This window comes from Gallus gallus, chromosome Z (assembly GCF_016699485.2).
Source record: "Gallus gallus isolate bGalGal1 chromosome Z, bGalGal1.mat.broiler.GRCg7b, whole genome shotgun sequence".
NCBI classification, from domain to species: Eukaryota; Metazoa; Chordata; class Aves; order Galliformes; family Phasianidae; genus Gallus; species Gallus gallus.
The window spans coordinates 23,122,553-23,141,941 of NC_052572.1; the positions used below are offsets into that span (position 1 = coordinate 23,122,553).

The 19,389-nt window shown below is 42.0% G+C and overlaps 1 protein-coding gene and 1 long non-coding RNA gene across 3 annotated transcripts in view; both read left to right on the plus strand.

The window, feature by feature from the left end:
• Positions 1-10,618, plus strand: LOC121108559. Its single transcript, XR_005843166.1, has 3 exons — positions 1-99; positions 2,326-2,389; positions 10,375-10,618. It is a non-coding gene; the product is annotated as an uncharacterized LOC121108559 (long non-coding RNA).
• A 36-nt stretch (positions 10,619-10,654) lies between these two features.
• Positions 10,655-19,389, plus strand: part of LHFPL2 (lipoma HMGIC fusion partner-like 2) — a 125,863-nt gene continuing 117,128 nt past the window's right edge. The window contains exon 1 of one of the 2 annotated variants that reach the window (XM_040656320.1): positions 10,655-11,132. In XM_040656320.1, the coding sequence (XP_040512254.1) occupies positions 10,671-11,132 (462 nt within the window). In that variant the 5' untranslated portion in view covers positions 10,655-10,670. The remainder of the gene's footprint in view (positions 11,133-19,389) is intronic. The other variant, XM_040656322.2, reaches the window with a different exon arrangement.

The following is a 19,389-nucleotide window of genomic DNA, read 5'->3' on the forward strand; positions in this document are numbered from 1 at the left end:
AATTCTTCTTTAGAAATTTCTCCCAGTGTCACCTCAGTGATCTACAGCCAAATGCGACTCCCAGGAAAGATCATAAACTGAATTAGTCTTGAAGTTAAGGTATGACTTTTGCTTACCTGTCATTCAGTGACTTTGCAAATTGACAGTAGTTTGCATTCTAGAAAGTGAAGTGCCAGCCACTTCCATATACAACCATCCCTGCATGCCTTTTCCTGTTGTGATTACTTTTCTCTCTAGAGTTTTCTCATTTACTCTGATTTTGCACAGAAGCCAAGTAATAAATAGGAAAATAGAAATAACTGAAATTTGCAGTTTTGTTAAAACTTGCTTACATAATAAAATTGTGTGTCTTAAAGATTTCAGTGGGATAGTTAACAGATTTATTACTGTGCAGTGACCTGCAGTATACTATTTTGTGAACTACAGCTGACGTACTGTTTAAGTATTGAATTTGGCTATGATGCCAAGCCATAAAATGTAGGTAATAGCTAAGTAAAATCATTATATGATGAAACTGCTCTTTCTATTAATTTGGCTAAATGTGGTATTGCATATCAGAATTTTCTTCACTCACGACAGCTCTTCAGGGGTGTTCTGGTGCTGTAGGAAAAACATGCTGCAATGGCTTTGCAACCCACTCTTGGTCAATATATGCCTTTTTTTCTCTATAATTAATTTCTTCCTTTCCATTTCCTCTTGAGCCTATTAGCCCTGTAATTATCATCCTTAGCAATATTTTCTTTTCGTCAGTTGTAGTATTTAAATTTTCACTTCTTATTTCTTCCTTCCATATTATTCTCAATAATTGCAGTGTCCTTGCAAGATCAGTGCCATCTGCAGCTAAATGCAAATACAGAGTTTCCAAGTTGTTTTCTTTGATTCCATCTTATCTGTTCAAACAATGGAAGCGTGAATTCCTGACATTAATCAGCATAGTATATCATTAATGGTATCTCCAACTAAGAGTTTTCATTTGTGCTTTAATGTGGATCATCCATCACTTCTTGAAAAGTTAATTTAATTCCTAAGGAGATGAAAAACATAACAATGCAATTTAAACTTTTCTGATTGCACTCAAAATAATTAAAGATGAAGTGTGACTAGCCAGCACTCCCTTAGCAGCACGTTAGGATCTTTGAGAAGTAGAAGGCTGCTTTAGTGCTTGTAAGAGTGAGAGCCCAGAGATCATTAATTGAATGTCGTTAATGAGGTTATGTATTCTTGAAATGTGTCCAGCAGTCAGAACTGACTGTAAGATTGCAATGTGATTATTTGATTATTTCACAGTGATTTCTATTGACTCATCAGAAAACTTCATTGCCATTGAACGTACATGAATTCACACTAATGGCCTACAAGAGAAATTTAAACCCTTAGTAGAGACATGGTGCAGTACTGTTTACTATCCAGATCATTTCAAGAAATCTTTTTCTAAGACAGTGATCAACACATTTCAGAGACAAAGATGCAAAGGTTGTGATCTTATAGCATAGTAATGAGAATCCTGAGCAAAAGTTCCCAATAGATCTCCCATGCTAACATACACAGATATGCACCTGAAAGGTAAGTAATATATAAGGTGAAAGAAATTGTTATGAAAATGCCAGATGTCTTGTTAAAGGAAAGACAAATGTAGTGAGAAATACGTATTTTAGCACAGTGCTGGACCTCCTGAAAAGTTTAGCAGCCAGTAGTCCAGAAATCTCAGTGTCTAGACCAGAAAAGTCTAGTCTAGCTATTTAGGTCTCAGTTATTTATACTGGGGCTGATTTTCACATTCTATAAATTTTATGTAGAGATAATATATCAAACAAGTGATGGATTCAGCTTTCAGTGAATAACTGGAGAAAGGCAGTTCTCTGTACAGGGAAACGTCATATATCCTAATTATCAGGTTACTTCATCAGGACTTTATTAGTCATTAAAATTGTTTTGGAATTTTGTTATGGCCAGCATTCTGGTCAGCACAACACTTCATTGCTAAAGTGCAGTAGCCGCAATTAGGTGGGATTTAAAAATGAAGGACTAATGAAGGTGTTGTGGCTTACTAACAAATACAGGCTACTGTTAAGTGGAAACAGTTACAGTGTTCCTTAATAAAAATGAAGTTTTTTAATGGAAAGGAACAATACTTTCAAAGGATCTTCATGTGGATTTATGCTCTATGTGAAACTCAATTGACACTTTAATGTGTGATGTTAAAATATGGAGTTTTTGCACTAACTTTGCTACAATATCATCCAAAGGGGAATTCTATCACTTTGTCATTAATTTCAAGTACCAAACAATTGTAAGTGTGCTGACACAACATTCTTTTTTTCCTAGACATCTTTGAGCTCTGTGGACAGCTTCTGTGGTTAAATGTTTTCTTCAAAATAATACATAATTGGTAAGTTTGCTTGATATTTTTAAAGCAAATGGCTGTTCACTTTCTCAAGTTTATTCAGTATGTGCTATTTTCAAAAAGGTCTAATGTTTAGCCTACTGTCTTTAGCATTTTGTGCTACACTGGCCAATGAAATCTGCTTGTTACAGAAGATTTTGCATTATGAAGAATCATATGCAAACCTCTTTGTACATCTTCTATTATGATCTCTGTTAAAAGTCAGAATGATCATATCCAAAGGGAGCTAATAGGGAATAGTCTGTAGTTGGCACAGTTTCAGTGAAATTTCTACATCCTCATGACTGTTACCAATGACTGACAGAAGAAATGCATACTGGCCAGAGTCAGTGCTGAAGTCAATGAATAGACCATAGCAAAAATAGTACGCAAGTTTAAAGGCATTCTCCTGATTGGTTTACAAATTGTTTCTTCTAGCAAGATCAGTTTCTCGCAAGTCATATAGACTTCATCCTATACTTTGAAATATCGTCCCAAAATGATGATGTGCTGAGATGTGCTGTCATTCGCCTCCAGGCTGTATAGAATATATGAATCTCTTTAATCTGGCATTCCAGATTATTAATTGAGTGAGGCCATGAACATGATCTAGCCCCATACAGTAAGAGGGATGAGTTAATGGTACTGCTGTCCTTTCCCTCAAGAGAGTTGCTCTAACCTGTGACAGTATAACTTTCAATTAATACCTGATATTTGTTGCAGGTACTTAAGAACTGAAACTGTCTCAGTGTTATTTTCTTTTAATTATACATTCAATACTAACTGCTTTCTGGAAAAAAAATGAAGTACATTCTCTTCATTTCAGTGAATATGGTTTGTATAGTATATCCTCAAAAAGTTCATTTTTTAAATCTGGAGTATTTTCTAACAGTTTGTAGCAAAGTCTGTGTGGAAAAGCACTTTTTTTTTTCTCAGGAAACTCAAATTTAAACACAGAACAGCCCTTTCTGCATATTTTTTTTCTGTTTATTTTCAGAGTTCTGGTTTAACCAAAACAAAAAAGTCTTGGCAAAAGCTCTAGAATGCGTGCTTACTGATTTAACTGTACTGTCAATAAGAGTCAAAACATTAAGAAAATTTTTCTGAGGAAAAAAGAAAGAAAAAGAAAGATCAAGATGAAAGTGTGATTAAAGACAGAATAAATAAGGAGCTAACAGATTTAGCCTGCTATGTAGTTTCATTTAGGAGACAGATGTAATCATTTTGTATTATTAATATTCAGATGAAACAAGGGTTTCAATACAATTGTGTCTAGAGCAGGAAAAGGAAATAGAATAAAACTAGAGCCATATGAGACAAGCAAGGGGAAAGATTACAGAAACATCATAAAGTACTGCATTACGGATAGCTGACAAGTAAAGAAGCTGAGGATGAAATACACATTCAGACTTCTAGGCTGGAAAACATCGTTATCACAGAATCACAGAATGGCCCAGGCTGGAAGGGACCTCAAGGATCATGAAGCTCCAAGCCCCCTGCCACACGCAGGGCCACCAACCTCCATATTTCATACTAGACCAGGCTGCCCAGGGCCCCATCCAACCTCGCCTTGAACACCTCCAGGGATGGGGCATCCACAGCCTTTCTGGGCAGCCCGTTCCAGCACCTCACCACTCTCTTGGTAAAGAACTTCCCCCTGACATCAAACCTAAATCTTCCCTCCTTCAACTTAAAACCATATCCCCTTGTCCTGACATTATTTACTCTTTCAATGAGCTATGTATTCTATGAGAACAGTGTTATTAGACTGTGAGGTGTGGAAACTGAGGTAGAATACAAACATAACAAAGAAAAGGAATCCAACAAAAAGCAATAAGCATCTTTTTTCTGCCTTTCCATTCTGGCAAAGCTATGGTCAGCACGTATAATCCTGAGGTCCCAGGCACTGTCCATCTGTGAATGTGGGGCTGGAGATTAGTTTGAAAGGAGCACAAATTGCCGGTGAGAGCAGTCTCTGTAACTGTTTGCACAGGTCTAGGTCTCACTGACACTCCATTTGAATGTAGCATAGACAGGCTCAGTGGGGGACTCATGACTGAGTCCTTCTGTAGACAGGGCTGCTCACTGGAATCCATTTTTATTACAAAAAAATATTTCAGTTATTCTCGAGCTGGAGTTGTGCAGCAAGAAGCCTCTTCTGTTGAATTTTCTTAGCTAGTTTGGATGACTCTTCCTTCCAATTCTTATGTGATTTCTTGAAATTGTACATTACTTTGAAAAACTTGAGTGTTGTAATCTTTGAGATTTTCCTATTTCTAGTGACGTTAGGAGTGATAAATGAAAAATATTAAATAATTTTGAGATATGTAACTACAAATAGCACTAGACTGTATCCTTTCACAGTTTGTAACACAGCCAGTAGAACTGTAGGATATTCTGGACAAAGTCCTAGAAAATGCCTCATTTGTGATAAATAATCTAGTAGTTGAAGAACATATAGAAGTTGCTTTTTTCAATTGGACATATGAGCTGATAGGATGATTTCAAATATTATATGCATAGTATCTTGCTCAAGGTTATTAAATCTATTTGACTTTGTATGTTTTCTCTTAGTGCTCCTTAGAACATGAAAAGAGATTTTAAGACATTAGAAGAAAAACAGATTAGCAGAGCTGGGTATCAATGTGGGAATTTCAATAGATGAATGCCATATTTAAAACTCAGCCTTTTTAATTATTTATGCCTAATAGATGCTGCAGTTTGTTCAGTAGAAAGAATACTGATAATTTAATTTCCCATGAATTACTGCCTCAAAGTGCTCTTAAAAATATTATTTGACCTAAGGCCCCGAATTATGGCTAAGGAGATAAAGCAGCTGTTTCTGCTGTTGTGTCAGGCAGCACTTATTTGGCTAGACGGTTTCACTCATACTTCTTGCAATAAAATGCGTTTCAAAAATACAGATTAGACATAGTGATAAATCTGAATCCCTTCAGTGAACGTGTCTGCAATCAATTACAGCCCCCTTAAGAAACAGTGGTGGATTCTTGCTTGTAAAAAACAGTCTGAGTCCCAAATTAGTTTGACAGTTACTGTCCCCAGAACTCTGAGCTTGGTTCAGAGTTGGAATGTGAGACCAGAATACCCAACCAGACCCAAAGATACCTCTTGTCACCAACCAAAGACCTTCATTTCTTCTGATGTTTCCTTCTTTTTGGCTCTTAGTCTTCAAAACACTCAGTATTAACTGACCTTGTTCTTCAATTTGTTTGTATTTTAATCAGTGTACAGCAGTGCCTTGCACGCTCTGCATGTCTGGAAGAATATCCTAATCACTCTCCCAGGGAATCTCTAAGCAGCTCTGTGCTTTCTTTCCTTTTACTAGTTCCTGGAATCAAAATAATGTCCATGCAATTAAGCAAACTTTCTTAAAGTGAGGGTGTCCAGAGTTCCCCCAGACTTCTTTTTCTGTAGAGACAAAAATCTCACATAATCTCTCAGGATATTTTTAGGGTAAGCCATCAACTTAAGATCAGTACAGTTGAAGACAGCTCCAGGCTTTCCTTCAAAGCCTTCCTCTCATTTCCTCTCTCGCTGCACACAACATCTCCATACTTTCTGCCACTCAACGTGGATCATTTCCTCAGTCCTCACATGCAGATAGGCTAAATGTTGCATGCTGATTCTCTTTAATATCTTTGAGATAATTTTCTATCTGTCCATGGCTAAAATTCTTTATTTTATTTTCTGTCTGAACTAAAAATTCCATGTCTCTGTCACTTGATAGATGGATTCCATATGATACTGCTGTTACCCGCTCAGGATGCTGCACGCTTTTTTTATTAACTTCAACATAAGGTGCTGATTTTGAATGTCCTTTCTAGCTTAACCACAGGCTCTTCTCATCTCTACCAAAATGCCCATTGCATTACAAGCAATCTGTGATGATACAGCCAGCCCCTCCACAATTATTTTTTTTTTTAACAACACTTTTGCCAGAAAATGCTGATCAGTAGCTCTTACTGTTATTTACTTCTCAGTGTCCTTCTGTTTGTCTGTATCTAGGCATTGGCGTTCCTGTCTGATTTGCTTAGAATGTAATAAAGGTGTTTCTGGCCAGAAGGCCATCATTTCACTCTGTTTGTAATACAGTGTGAGTCTGATCCTGACCAAGATTCCTGCCAGCTATGTTAAAACAAGTTTTAACAGATGGGTTTCCCAGTCTCAGATTCTTCAAGTGACTCTTTTTTTTTTTTTTGGCCCTGCTCTAATAGTTACTGAGCAGAGTGGTGGGATTATTTTCTGTAACACCATATGCTAGTTGACACTAGAATGATGATGTCAAAACTAAGTGCTTCCAGGAAACACGATTTCTGGAGCTGTAAACAAAAGTAAGTGTTACATAAGAAAGACAACAAGTGAATGTTTTACATCTTACTTTTCTTCAGGGGGCGAAGTATAAACAAACCACAGCAGAGTAACATCCATGCCCTCACTGTGCTCCTTCTGATTTCTCAGCTCTTATAGAGTTGGGTCATTTCTACTGTGTATTTCCCACCATTTTTCTTTTTGTTTGTTTGGTCTCTTCAACTTTTTCTCGCTTTAGCTTCTGTCTCTTCAGCTGTTACCATTCACATGAGAGTTCTCAGGACTAGTTCAGTCTGTCACATTGTTCTTCCAAGCAATGATTGTTGTGTTCCTCTGACAAAATTATTTGCTGTATGTATCTATACTCAGACCCCTTATTTCAGTAGAATGTTCCATTTTATTCCACTCTCCTGTAGTGATAAGGTTTTGAAACTCCAGCTACTGGGAGCTGGAAACTAGCAAACACCACAGACAAACAGAACAAAACAAAACCTACAAAAGAAACAGGTAAGCAAATAAAACCAGGGTTCATTTGTAACACACATACACCTGAAGCTTATCAAGTTAGGACTGATTTGCTATATAGCATGACTACTTCTAATTGCAGTATGCAGACATGATGTTCCCTTTGTTCATTTTTAGCTTTCTGTAGGCACCATATAGACATTTTTGTATCTTCTCCGGTATTTTTAATAGTTTCCAGTGGCTGTTCACAGAGCTAAGTTAGAGCTTCATTCTGAGCCAAAGAGTGGTCATCTGCTTTCCAACCTATGTGCTATTTCCTGGCTGTTTGGATGTAGCAGCCTCTTTGGTCGAAACTTCTGCTATCCTGTTTTGTCTGCCCTGTCTATATTCTATTCTTATAACTTTCAGAAAATGTTTTTTTGGGCCACATCCAAGGCTGTATTTGTTCAGGTGAACTTCAGGAAATTTCAGGGAGAAATAATCCTTCATTCTAATAGTCTGCGGAGAACTTAAATAGATCAGTCGGAATGATGTCAGGTATTGCTATCTCGGGTTGTCAGTAAACCAGTGTTTAGGGAGGAAAACTGCCTAAACAAATGCATGCCTGTGAAGTTAATACTTCGGAAGATCTATGAGTGAGAGGAAAAAACATTATATCATCTTTTCCATCCGATATATTACTTAATCCAGAGTGTGCTCGTTTGACATCTCAGTTTCCTGTTTGTATAATGCATATGTGCAAAGTTCTGGAGATGAATAATTTGTTTGTGCTGTTGCGTTTCAGATAATCAGAATAGAAATGTTTAGATCTGCACATCAAAGACAACACTGTTGACAGTTAGTGTTAAAACCCTGGTGCTTCAGTAGGAGGAATTAACAAGTTCCTCACACCACTTCCAATAAATAATCTTTTCAAATTGAAACAGAACGCTGCCCTGAGATCTGCTTGAGCCCCAGACCTCAGCAGGATGCACAAATGTGATGGAATGGCCCCACGGTGATGTTGGAGTGCTGCTCCTCACCTCCCCAGGAAACCTACCTGTGTGTGGCAGCTTTTCTGAACCCCAGGCTTGTTCAGCTCCACAGCTGAACGCCCCGCTGGCGGCAAAAGGTTCTCCATCAAGGACAGTGTGATAAATCTAAGTGTAGCTGTTGGTTCTGATGACCAGATAGCACCCAGTTTGGGCTGGACTATCTGACAACACAAATGAAAATGTTCAGACCCCCCCACCCCCTCCCTCAAGATGCTTCAAGGTGCTGCTTGCTTTAGCATCTGTGCTTTCAGACTCCATCACTCTATCTGCAGAGTTGTGAGGTTTCAGGTCTGGTGGCCCTTTTCAGGTTTCTTTGGCAGGTCCTGACAGGGAAGGTGTCTCCATTCAGCCTGGAGAGAACACTATGCCTGCACTCTGCCTTCTATGAGACCTGTGTGGAGTCTCTCCTCCCTCTCCTCTTCAAACACTCAGTTCTATTCTAAAGGCAATAGAGAAGGAGAAAGGGGCTGCTGCCAGCACTCGGCCCACTGCCACAATAACCATCACAACAGCCATCCTTACCCCATCTGTACACGGCAGGGAAACCAAGGGAACTTTATAAATGAATATAACAGGGACTGAATGATGATTTCTGTGCTATATAGGTAATTTGTATTAAATTAATAGGCACTTTATCTTTTTAGGCGTTAATAGATGATCAGCAATGAAAAAGAGACCTGATCTTTGCTACAAGAGCATTTACAGTGCTGCTTTTATACTCCCAGTTCATGTTATGGATGGATTCTCATGGCTCCAACATGTCCTTTTGGAAAGCTATGGGGCATCTGTTGTTTTGGGAGTGAGTTCCAGCCTGAAAGTGGTAGAGGCATCCCTTCAAGAGAGCAGCTCAAAGTGCACTCAGACCCTGGAATGCAAAATGTCTTGGACTTTTTGCAAATTAATGCATTTATTACATTCGTTTTGTATTATCAAGTAGCGTTGTGACTGCTCTGTTTGCTTGAAGTCTCTAGGGTAAAAATATTCTTTAAACAGATGTTTATTTTTGGACGGGCCAATTGAGTTGTCTCCTATTGTATGTTAAAGCAGCTACTGGAGGTCACAGAGAGTTCAGCTTTACAAAGACTCCCTTATTTTGTTAAAAGTGAATCTTCGAAGCCTTTAATAGTAACAACAAAAAATATACATTCATTAAAAGCATGTTAGTGTGTTGCAGTTGATGACTCAGCCATAAAGAAAGGGTAGAAGTAGTGTAAGGCTACAAGTTTGGAAGATAAACATCAGGAAGCAAAAAACCTGCTCTGTCTTCTTAGCTGTAAATGTTTTAATGTTTCCTCTACATGAGCATACTTCTTGTTTATCTATGCTTGTTTCTTCCTCCTCGCTTTACATACCTGTGAAAATATTCACTAGGTTTTGCTGTTCTGAGGAGCGGGGGCCCAGCGGCCAGATCTGGTCAGGGCTCTTTACCTCCCGCAGAAGCCCTGGGAGCCCTGGCTGCTGGCAGGGCCATGCATAGGTCAGCATGTTGCAGGAAGGAGGCATTCAGCTCCTCAGCGTGGCTCCCGCAAATGCAGTGCTCCTGGAAGGGCTCCGACAGCTGCAGAGAGAAAGCTCGCTTTTCTTACAATCGTGAGCCACAGCAAATCAAGTTTTTATATCGATGCAGCAGCTCATTCATGTCCCTGAGATACCCAGAGTGATTTATTTTATTCACCCATTTAGTAGCTGGCCTATCTATTACAAATGCCAGCTCCGTTCTCGCAAACGAGGCTTTCCTTTGAGAGAAGCTGGATGAGGTCGGACACTTGTCACGCGCCTGCAGCAATCTGTGTACATATGGGCACACGGGCAGGAGCAGCACAGGCTTGTGGGAACATGTTCCGGCCTGAGAAGATTCTCTCTGCAGATGTTCATGGATGGCTGCTCCCAGACACAAGTGCGCTCAGAACCAGGCATTTCGCAACACTTTACAAACTAGGAATTTCTTGAAAAGCTGGTACCACTGAGTGCTTCCTTGGAACTGCTAGAGTATGAATGGGGATTTCGCAGGGAGACTGATGGGAAATAATTAGTTCTGAGGGGGAAAAGATTCCAGGGGAAAAAAACAAACAAACAAATGAAGGTAGATGCCTTGCAGACAATTTGAGGTGTTTTCCTGTAGTGGAAACTGTATAATAATTAACTGCATTTTTTTTTTTTCAGACAGCCCAGACAAGGAGGAATGTGTGGAAGCAGAAGTTCAGCATTCCCACTGTGTAATGTGTCCTCTAAGACAAAGTCGAGTAGGGCCATTATGAGAGTAATGGCTGTTTCTGTTAGAGAAGCTATTGTACTGTACGGCTATTGTACCGTACAGCTGTCGTGCTGCTCAGCTGTTGTAACCTACAGCTATTGTAGAACTGTTGTACTATATAGCTGTTATAACTAACGTACAGCTATTGTAACCTACAGCTCTTGTAACGGTTATTCTTACTATGGCAAAGAGCAGCGGGCGGTTGATGGGGGCCCCGCGCTGCCCCTCTCGCAGTAGAGGCGAATGCCCGACCGCCTCACTCCCTCAGGACTTCGGCGTCCGCTGCCGTCCGAGGACCGCTCCCAGCGGCGCTCCCCTTTGCCGGCCGCTCCGGGACAGACGCGAGGGGCCCCGCGGGACCCTCTGCACCCCGGGTCGCCCGCAGCGCCGCCCCGCGTCGAGTCCCATCCCGCAGCCCGGGGCGGGGAGGCGGCTGTCGTGGGCAGGGCAGAGGCGCCGCGTCCCTCCCCTCGCCGCACTCCCTCTCTCCGGCTGGGGGCGGCCGGGTCGGCTCTCGCCGGGTTCCCACTTCTCCTCCCTCGGTGCATGGTGGCGGCGGGAGCGGGGCAGGGTGAGCCCGGCGGGGCGCGGGCCGGAGGCGGCGGCGGGAGCGGAGCGGAGCCGCAGCGCACAGGAGGCGCCGGGGAGCGGGCACTGCTCGCAGGAGGTGAGGCGGCGGCGCCGAAGTTGTGCGAGAGGGAGGGAGAGAGGGAGCAGGAGGAAGAGAGAGCGGAGCGGTGGTAGCGCTCCATTCATTGCCCGAAAGCCGGCTGGGCGGCAGCCATGGGACGGGACGGGACGGGACGGGACGGGACAGGACGGGACGGGACGGGACGCGGCGGGACGCGGCGGAAGCCAGCCGGTGCCCGCATCGCTCCGAGAAGCAGTGGGGACAGAGGGCGCCTGCTCGCCCCATCCCCTCCATTCCCGCGGGGGGGCGGCGGAAACTCTTCCTCGGGATTCGGGGCGCCCTGGCCCAGTGCGGGGCGGGATGCGGGGGAGGGGGAGCGGCAGCCAGAGGGGAGCGCGCTGCTACCCCGCGCCCGTACGCACCCGCACGAGGTACCGGCCGATGGCAGCCCCAGCCTCGCCGCGGGGAAAGGTGAGGTTCGTCGCGGCCGCTTAGCGCTCCTCCGAACGTGCTCTTGCTTCCCCGCTCCTTTCTACCCTCTGCTGTTGAAGGGTCTGAGAGGGGTTTTGTTTCTTGGAAGCCTTTCGGAAAGAGAAAGAAGGGCACGGCGCGCGCATCGGTAGAAGTCAGTTGGGTTGATTCCATCATGTGGAAGGCGTGAGCGCGCTGGGGCGGTCTCAGGGCAATCAGCCGAACGATGTGCCAAGTGCACGTCTGGTACCGGTACCGGAGGGCCGGGTGTTGCCAGGCGTCGGATGACACGCCGGTCCCGGTGAGAGATGGGCTGTGAGAAGAAGGAAGAAAAAGCTCAGGCTGACCTCATCTGGAAGGAAACGTTATGTGTGTTAATTAAAAGGTACGGCATTGTTAGGAAAACATCCCTAGGCACAACTACAGATTCCTTAATGAAAATGCCAGCTCTGTCCCAGTCCTGCTCTGGGTTCTGGCCATGTGAGTGCACACCTGCAGAGAGCCCTTTTGGTTTTTTTGGTGTTTTTTTTTTTTTTTTTTTTTTTTTGGTCATTGAAACCTCACAGGGGCCTGAATATCTGCTGTGCACAAAGCGTGGTTTGTTAGAAAGCATTGGTGGCACTAAAGTCAATATTCTTCTGAATAAAACATACTACAAACGGGGTGTAATCCTAGTTAATCTATTGGCATCTTATTGTGTATTTTTCCTCCTTCACTTCTTATTAGTGCAGGGTACAGACAGACCATCCATCCCCGATGAGCAGGTTTCATCTCAGACACCGCTTCACAGCACTGTAACTCCATTTCCATTGTGTACAAGGCAGCAAACACCATTCACTTGTATCATTGCTTCTCAAGTTTTCTCTGTCTGGGTGATGGTGTGGTTTTAATAAGTGGTTAGGAAATTGCCCACTTGATCCTTTTGTAGTTAATCATGTTTTTATTAAGCATTCTGGGAAATTCTGGGGTGATGATGTACATGCATTTTAGGCAAGTAACAGTTTTGGGTCATTTGTTTTAAGAACTTAATTTTTGGCTGCTGCATGTACAGATGCATGTACAATGTTTCTGTACAGAAACACTGTATTCCTTTTCTTCCTACTTAACTGGAGGGCTTGCCTGTACATCACCTTGCTCGCTCGCTCTTGATAGTGCTGTGTTGTTATGTCTGGATCAGGATTGCTGTGACTATGCTGGTGCTGCAGCCTGCAGCTGTGCACAGAGCTCATGGTGGTGTATGCTGTGGCCAGCAGGGACTGTGGGTGCTGTGCTGCAGGCAACCAGGCTGGCAGAGCCTGGTTGGGCGGCCTGGGGTCTGGTAGCTGCCCCAGGATGAGGGCCTGGTTTTGTTTTGTGTACTGTGGCAGTGCAGACACTTAAAAAAATAATCTTGAGGTGGAAAGGAGGATGAATGATTGTTTTGAGTGATGGGAAGAATACAACTACTGTTCTCCAAATTTTGTATTTCCAGAAGTTCCTCCTGTATTAGACACAGGCTGTAGCAGTAGGATGGCTTCCAGTAGAAGTGAAGTGGTGGTCACATCTGGGGACATGGCTGCTCAGTCTGTGCCTAAATGCAGCAGGCTCCTAGTTGTCCATAGGAGAAACAACAAGTCTGTGAAATTCCCTTCCTCATCGCCTTCAAGTCAACTCACTCCAGGGAAGGAGGAAGAGGAAGAAAACCCTTCATGTAAGACCAGCCCCATCACAGGGCTGTGTGCTAGCACATACTGTTCTTCTGGGCTGCCTGTCCTCTCCACCCAGCCTGCGGGCAGGGAGCAGAGCTCAGCTGCTGAGCTGCCAGCTGGCAATGCAGGGAGCTCTTCTGTGTCCCTGTCCTTCCCAGCCTCCCTTAACCTAGAGCAGTTCCCAATTTTTCCTTCTGTTGAGGATCCCATCATTGGGTTTTCAGTGTTTATAATGCAAGTGGGAGAGGGGGTAGAGGTGGTGAGTGACTGAAAGGCATTGCCTGCTCTCAGAGCCCTTTTGCTGGTGTGCAGACACTTGCTGATGTGATTATAGCTGACAAGTCTGGTAAGCTTTGATTGGCCCTTTTCCACTTTCTGGTTTTCCAGTTTTCACAAGAATTGGTAGGATTCTCCCAGGTCACAGTGCCTAAGGTCTTCTCTGCAAATGTGGAGCTAAAGTGGTGTGTTATTCCACAATTAGCATGGTAACTACAGACGAACTGGAATTAAACTGAATGTAGGGCTTTGGTAAAGCAAAGAAAAAAAAGTTATTACTCGTCTTCTTACCTTGCTGGGGAGGTGTGGTCATGCACTCATAAAGCTGTGTAAAGAGCAGTTCTAGCATTTAATTTTTAAACAGTCTTCTAATTAAAGCACATAATTTTGGTCATTTTTCATATTATGCTGCTGAATGTAATCAATGTACTTTGGAAGATATTTTACTGCTGTTTTGAGATTTTTTTCTTAATTACCTTCTTTTGGTCACTCTGTTGAGACTCTAGGAGGTCAGACAAAGATCACAGATAAGCATTTTAACTCCAGTTAATCAGAGAATAGAATAATCGGTTTTCCTAGATGTATTTTTCTAGAATAGAGTCTTGTGGAAGTTAATTCCAAAGAAAACAAATCCACAGTGAGGAAGTAATTAAGATATAAATTTGCTGCAAAAGTGAAGTAAGTGACCCAAAATATAACCAATCTATCTGAGGAAATCAGGAACATATCTGAAATTCTGAACTTGGGGAATAGTATAGTAATTGGGCAATTACCTTTTCCATGACCAAGCACAGTAAATCACAGTAGAAGATAACTGGAGACAGCTATGCGGTTGACACAGTCACTAGAACCCAGTAAATGTAAAACGTAATAAATAAATAGATCAGTCTGATGCTAAAGATTCATTCCTCTAGTTTTCCTTGTCTCCTGGTCCTCACAGTCATACTGACTTTTACATCTTGGGGCTCTGTGGCCAAGTTAGATGGTGGACTGTTTCAACATACCTGCACGATGAGAGCACTGCAGCAATATTTTTGCCTGGAAACATTTCATGTTTATATTGATTTAAATATTGTTGGTTAGATTTATTTTTCTTTTTAAGGCTTTAGGGTCCCTGGTGAGAGCATGGAAACTTAATGGTAAACTAAGAAAGTGAAATACTGTATTGTGTTGCAGCCACTGTAAGGTGTAACTGAACAACACACAAAAACCATAAAGCAAGCTGATCTTCAGATCTTTTCATTTTCACCTCTAAACAGCTTGTGGTGCTACAAAAGGGCTAATGAAGCAATTTTGCCAAAGCATCTGTCTAGCTTCCTTTATTATTGATGTTAATGCCCATGTTGAATTATTTTGCCTTAATGCTGTCTTATGTTAGATCCATGTTTTATGCAGGGTACTTGTAATTCCGTCTGTGAAAATGTCTGGTTTTTGAATTAACATTAGAGTTCATTAATCGGCCTTCATTTTGTGAATGCTTGACGTTGCATACTTTGTATGTGCTCTCATGCATCATTTATGACAGTCCACCATTAACAACAGTAGTGCTGTTACTTTGTTCCAAATGAATAAGTTTTGTAGATAAAATCACGTAATGGGCTTTAATAGTACAGTTGGTACTTATTTTAAAATATGTCTGCGTGTTATTGGCCCTGTCATCTTGCAAGATTTTTTTTTATCTAGAGTAGGTCCTTCTGTTATGATACTTTAGAATTGTTTTTCTGAGTTTACTGCTAATATAAATGATCGACATCTTAATTTTTCACAATTACAACTTGAACGTCATCGGGACTGAAACATTGCAATGCTTTGTTAAAAGCCATACAGATTATCAATGAGCTTCATTCAAGTGGTGTGACTTCTCAAGGTAGCTGGGATTTGCATTGCTGCGGCGTTAGTCCAGCCTCCAGTCATAATCCCTTAAACACGTTTGGAAAGAATCACCTGTGATGTCGGAGGATAAATTCAAGCGTTGTATTTGATTTGATCTGCTGAGGTTGCAGATAGGGTGCCTGTTGGTGCCATCTGTGTTTGCAGATTTTATGACAGTATTCGCCAGGAGACTATCTGTAGGCCAACTAGGTTTACATAGGTCAGTGAATTGCAGTGTACGTCAGGGTCACTGTAAACAGTTGTTTCTTTTTTTCCAGAGTTTGCACTGAACCTTCTTTCTCAAAAATGGACCACCTCACTAAAGTTGGTATTGGTGCCGATGCACCAGTTCTATATGCTGCCAAATGCATTTGAAAGAACCTCTATTTTAGTGGCCATGTGCCCTTGTTACGGTCTTTTAGCACACGCATATTCCTTTGACATGTCCTACACAGATAGGTTGTATGTTAATATTAAAATTCAGTCATATTTGAGGATTTGTTTCTGTGCTTTTCAAAAATTATTTTAACCTATAAATTCAATATCAAGTGGTGGGCCAAGTTTGGCACGACCATGACAAGATAGTCTTATGCCTAAGAGAAGGTTTCAAGCAATGTTGTTTCCCACCTGCTTTCTTTATCTGTGCACTGATTTTTCTCATACTGGTGCTATTCTGGTATGGTTTATCTTTCAAGAGTTAACTAAGTTCTCATTTTTCTCTCTTTTGTTTAAGCTACTAATAGACATAGTACGTGACAGCTGGAGTGCAAGATTTTCCGCAGGCTGCCCAGCTGATTGCTCTGTTGAGATACTATATAATTGAGTAGAGGTAGCCAGTTTGCAGAAATGTGCATGAGGTTTGTGTTGTGCGTGCCTGTTTATTCAGACATTAGTTGTGATCATGGCTGCATAAAATCAGTGTAATTACCTTCAACCAATCTTCATGCCACAGTGACCCAGACCACATTCCATGACAGCCCTGACAGCTTGAATTAGAGCTTGCTTTTCAATGCAGCCAGATTTGGAGAACAGAAATATCCAGCCTCTCTTGAGTTTGCTTAGTGCAAGAATGGCACATGTTAACATGAAAGAGTGAAAGTTCAGATGAAAACAGCACCTCAGGAATATTCACTGATGTTTGACCAGCCTGTGTTGGCAGAATTGATCTAGTTTTTCCGTTGTGTGTTGTTGTACACTCTGCACAGTAAATAGACAGACAGTTACTTTCAGGATGTTGCACATGTCTACATGCACTATACTGCTCAGTGTAGGCATCTGCTTCCAATCTGTGTTTTGAGGAGACTGCTGGAGAATAAGAGTCCTCACTTTTGGCGTAATCGTGCAGCTCTCAGCTGCTCTTAGACTAAGTTTCTTTCTAAAAGCTTCTTGGATATGGTCAGGGAGAGAACTAGGTAATATTTTGTGTATGAGCAGGCTACTTCAGACCTGTTTTCCACGGCATGAGGGAAGAGATTGACTCACTCAACACTGCCGTGGTGCAGTCTCACTTTGAGCACTGGGTGCAATTTGCCACAATGTAAGGACATCGACCCATTAGACAAGGTCTGCAGGAGGGCTGTGAAGACAGAGTTTAGAGGGCAAGATGTACGAGTATCAGCTGAAGCCCCTGAGTGTGCTCAGTGCAGAGCAGAGGAGCTGAGGGGAGGCCTCATGGCAACTGCAGCTCCTCACAGGGAGCAGAGGGGCAGCGCTGAGCTCTGCTCTCTGTGGCAGCGACAGGGCCCGAGGGAACGGCATGGAGCTGTGCCACGGGAGGGGCAGCTGGGGGTTGGGGACAGGGTCTGCACCAGAGGGCCGTGGGCATGGAACGGGCTGCCCAGGGCAGTGGGCACAGCCTTAAGCTACCAGAGTTCAAGGAGCGTTTTGATGACACTCTCAGACATATGGTTTGAATTGTGGATGGTCTTGTGCGGAGCCAGGGCTTGGACTAAGTCCTTGTGGGTTCCTTCCAGCTTGGGATGTACTGTGATTATATGAAATGATCCTAAAAAAACAGGACGGGAAGAGACCTTATGAATTCATCCACTCCATTCATCTGCCTCCAGTTAGGATCATCTAGATCTCTTACGTGACTTGTTACCCTCGCAGTCTCCCTTATATCAACATGCTATATGAGAAATTTTCTTTATGTGTTATCAATTCATACATTTCTTATTTTAATTTCACACCATCCTGCATCTGTACTGGACAGAGAAAACAGTTGTTTTTTCTTCTTAGGGTATGTTTTATTAGGTTTGCTTCTTACCTACTCTAGCCTACTGTTTCTTCAAGCTCAGTTATTTCATGTCGAGGTGTTTTTTACTTGTACTTCAGTAATTCTTGTTACTTTTCTTATCTTTCGTCGTCTCACATCTATTTTGAAGTTTTTTGTTCAAATTAGGACTCCATTAACCTTGAGGATTTATTAATGTTGTTGAATAAAATGGAAAAGGATCCTCTTCATACTTGCCAATCCAGTGCTTGTCTTGCAGCACTGTAACTTTTTCACGTTCAGGCAGATCCTTGTCCTAGTACAAGGACAGCCTTGTGGATAGGACATCCTTCTCTCACTCTTTGTTTTACTGCTTATTGTTCCTGCCTGCCTGTAGCATTTTGCACATGTTCTTACTGAAGATGATAATAGTTTCTCAAGTCATTCCTCAGGTTTGTCATTTTGAATTCTCAACTCTTCCTCTAACAAACTTAATGCCTTCTCTAAATTAATATTGTCTGCTAATACAGTAGGTTACTTTTTCAGCATCTGTATGGTGTGGACAGATAATTTTTGGGAGCCTTACCTTAAAGAAAGGAAGACATTTCTAACTGTCTTCTTTTTTTTTTTTTTTTTTTTTTTCATCCTAAATGTAGTGATCCTTTTCATGAAAGGATGTGTCCTTCCATTAAAAGATAAAGTATTTTTCTAGTAGTGCAAGTGTTTTAGCCATATATATTGAAGAATCTGAGGAATGAAAAATTCACTGGACTTCATATGATCCTGTTGGTTGGGAAAAGCAATTTGTGCAGATGTTAATGCTCAGAGAGAGAGCCTCCTTCCTCCTCAAGTCTTTCAGTTAGCTCACAGGTGATGAAGATAATATTTCTTATAAGAAACTAATGCCCTACATCCTTGGCTGTTTTTGTAATATGAATACTAGGCCACTGCATAATCAGTGCTCATTGAAAAATGCATTTTCAGGAGTATTGAACTGTTGTCAGGAGGTGCAGAAGAACTGATTCAGAAATGAAATAACTGTTAAATATGTGGTGATGTTTTGTTTGAAACATTTTGGTAATGAAGGGCTGTACAGGGTGGATGTGTGGCAGCTTCACAGGGAATCCAGGGGAGGTTCAGGGGACCACAGGCCAATGGTCTGCAGATTGTGGTCTGCAACACGTGGGTGTACCAAGGAACAGACTTAGTGGAAACATGAGATAATGGGGCAGAGAGAACATGAGTTTTTAAACCTGGAAGCATAGAGATAATGGAGATAGGGGTGATTTTTATGTTTCTAAGAATTCGGGAAAAAGCTCTTAAGGAGCATAGTCTACTATGGTGGGGAAACGCAAAGCTTCTTGCATGGGCAAGAAAGCAAAAAGCCAAGGGTGGACGTAAATGGCTTCTTATTACAGGAGAGGAAGGTTACCAGTAGAAATGCACACGGATTTGTTTGACTGCCAGTGCTGTTCATACACGATTCAGAAAAAATAATAGAAATTGTAGTATTTGCATGTGCTGCTGTGTTATTCCTGGTAACAAACACCTGCAAAAAATATTTTAAAGACCAAGAAGCTAGGCAATAAAACAGTATATGCAACTGAGCGTTGAAGAAAAACTGGTGGAAATGTTGGGACAGGGAGACCAGACCTACCACACTTGTAAAGCGATGGGCTCTGGGCTGACTTATCTCTTAGATATGAGATCTTGGACAATAAATGTTTCCATGACTATGTCACAGTTAAAAAATCAAGTGGAATGTTAGGAATCT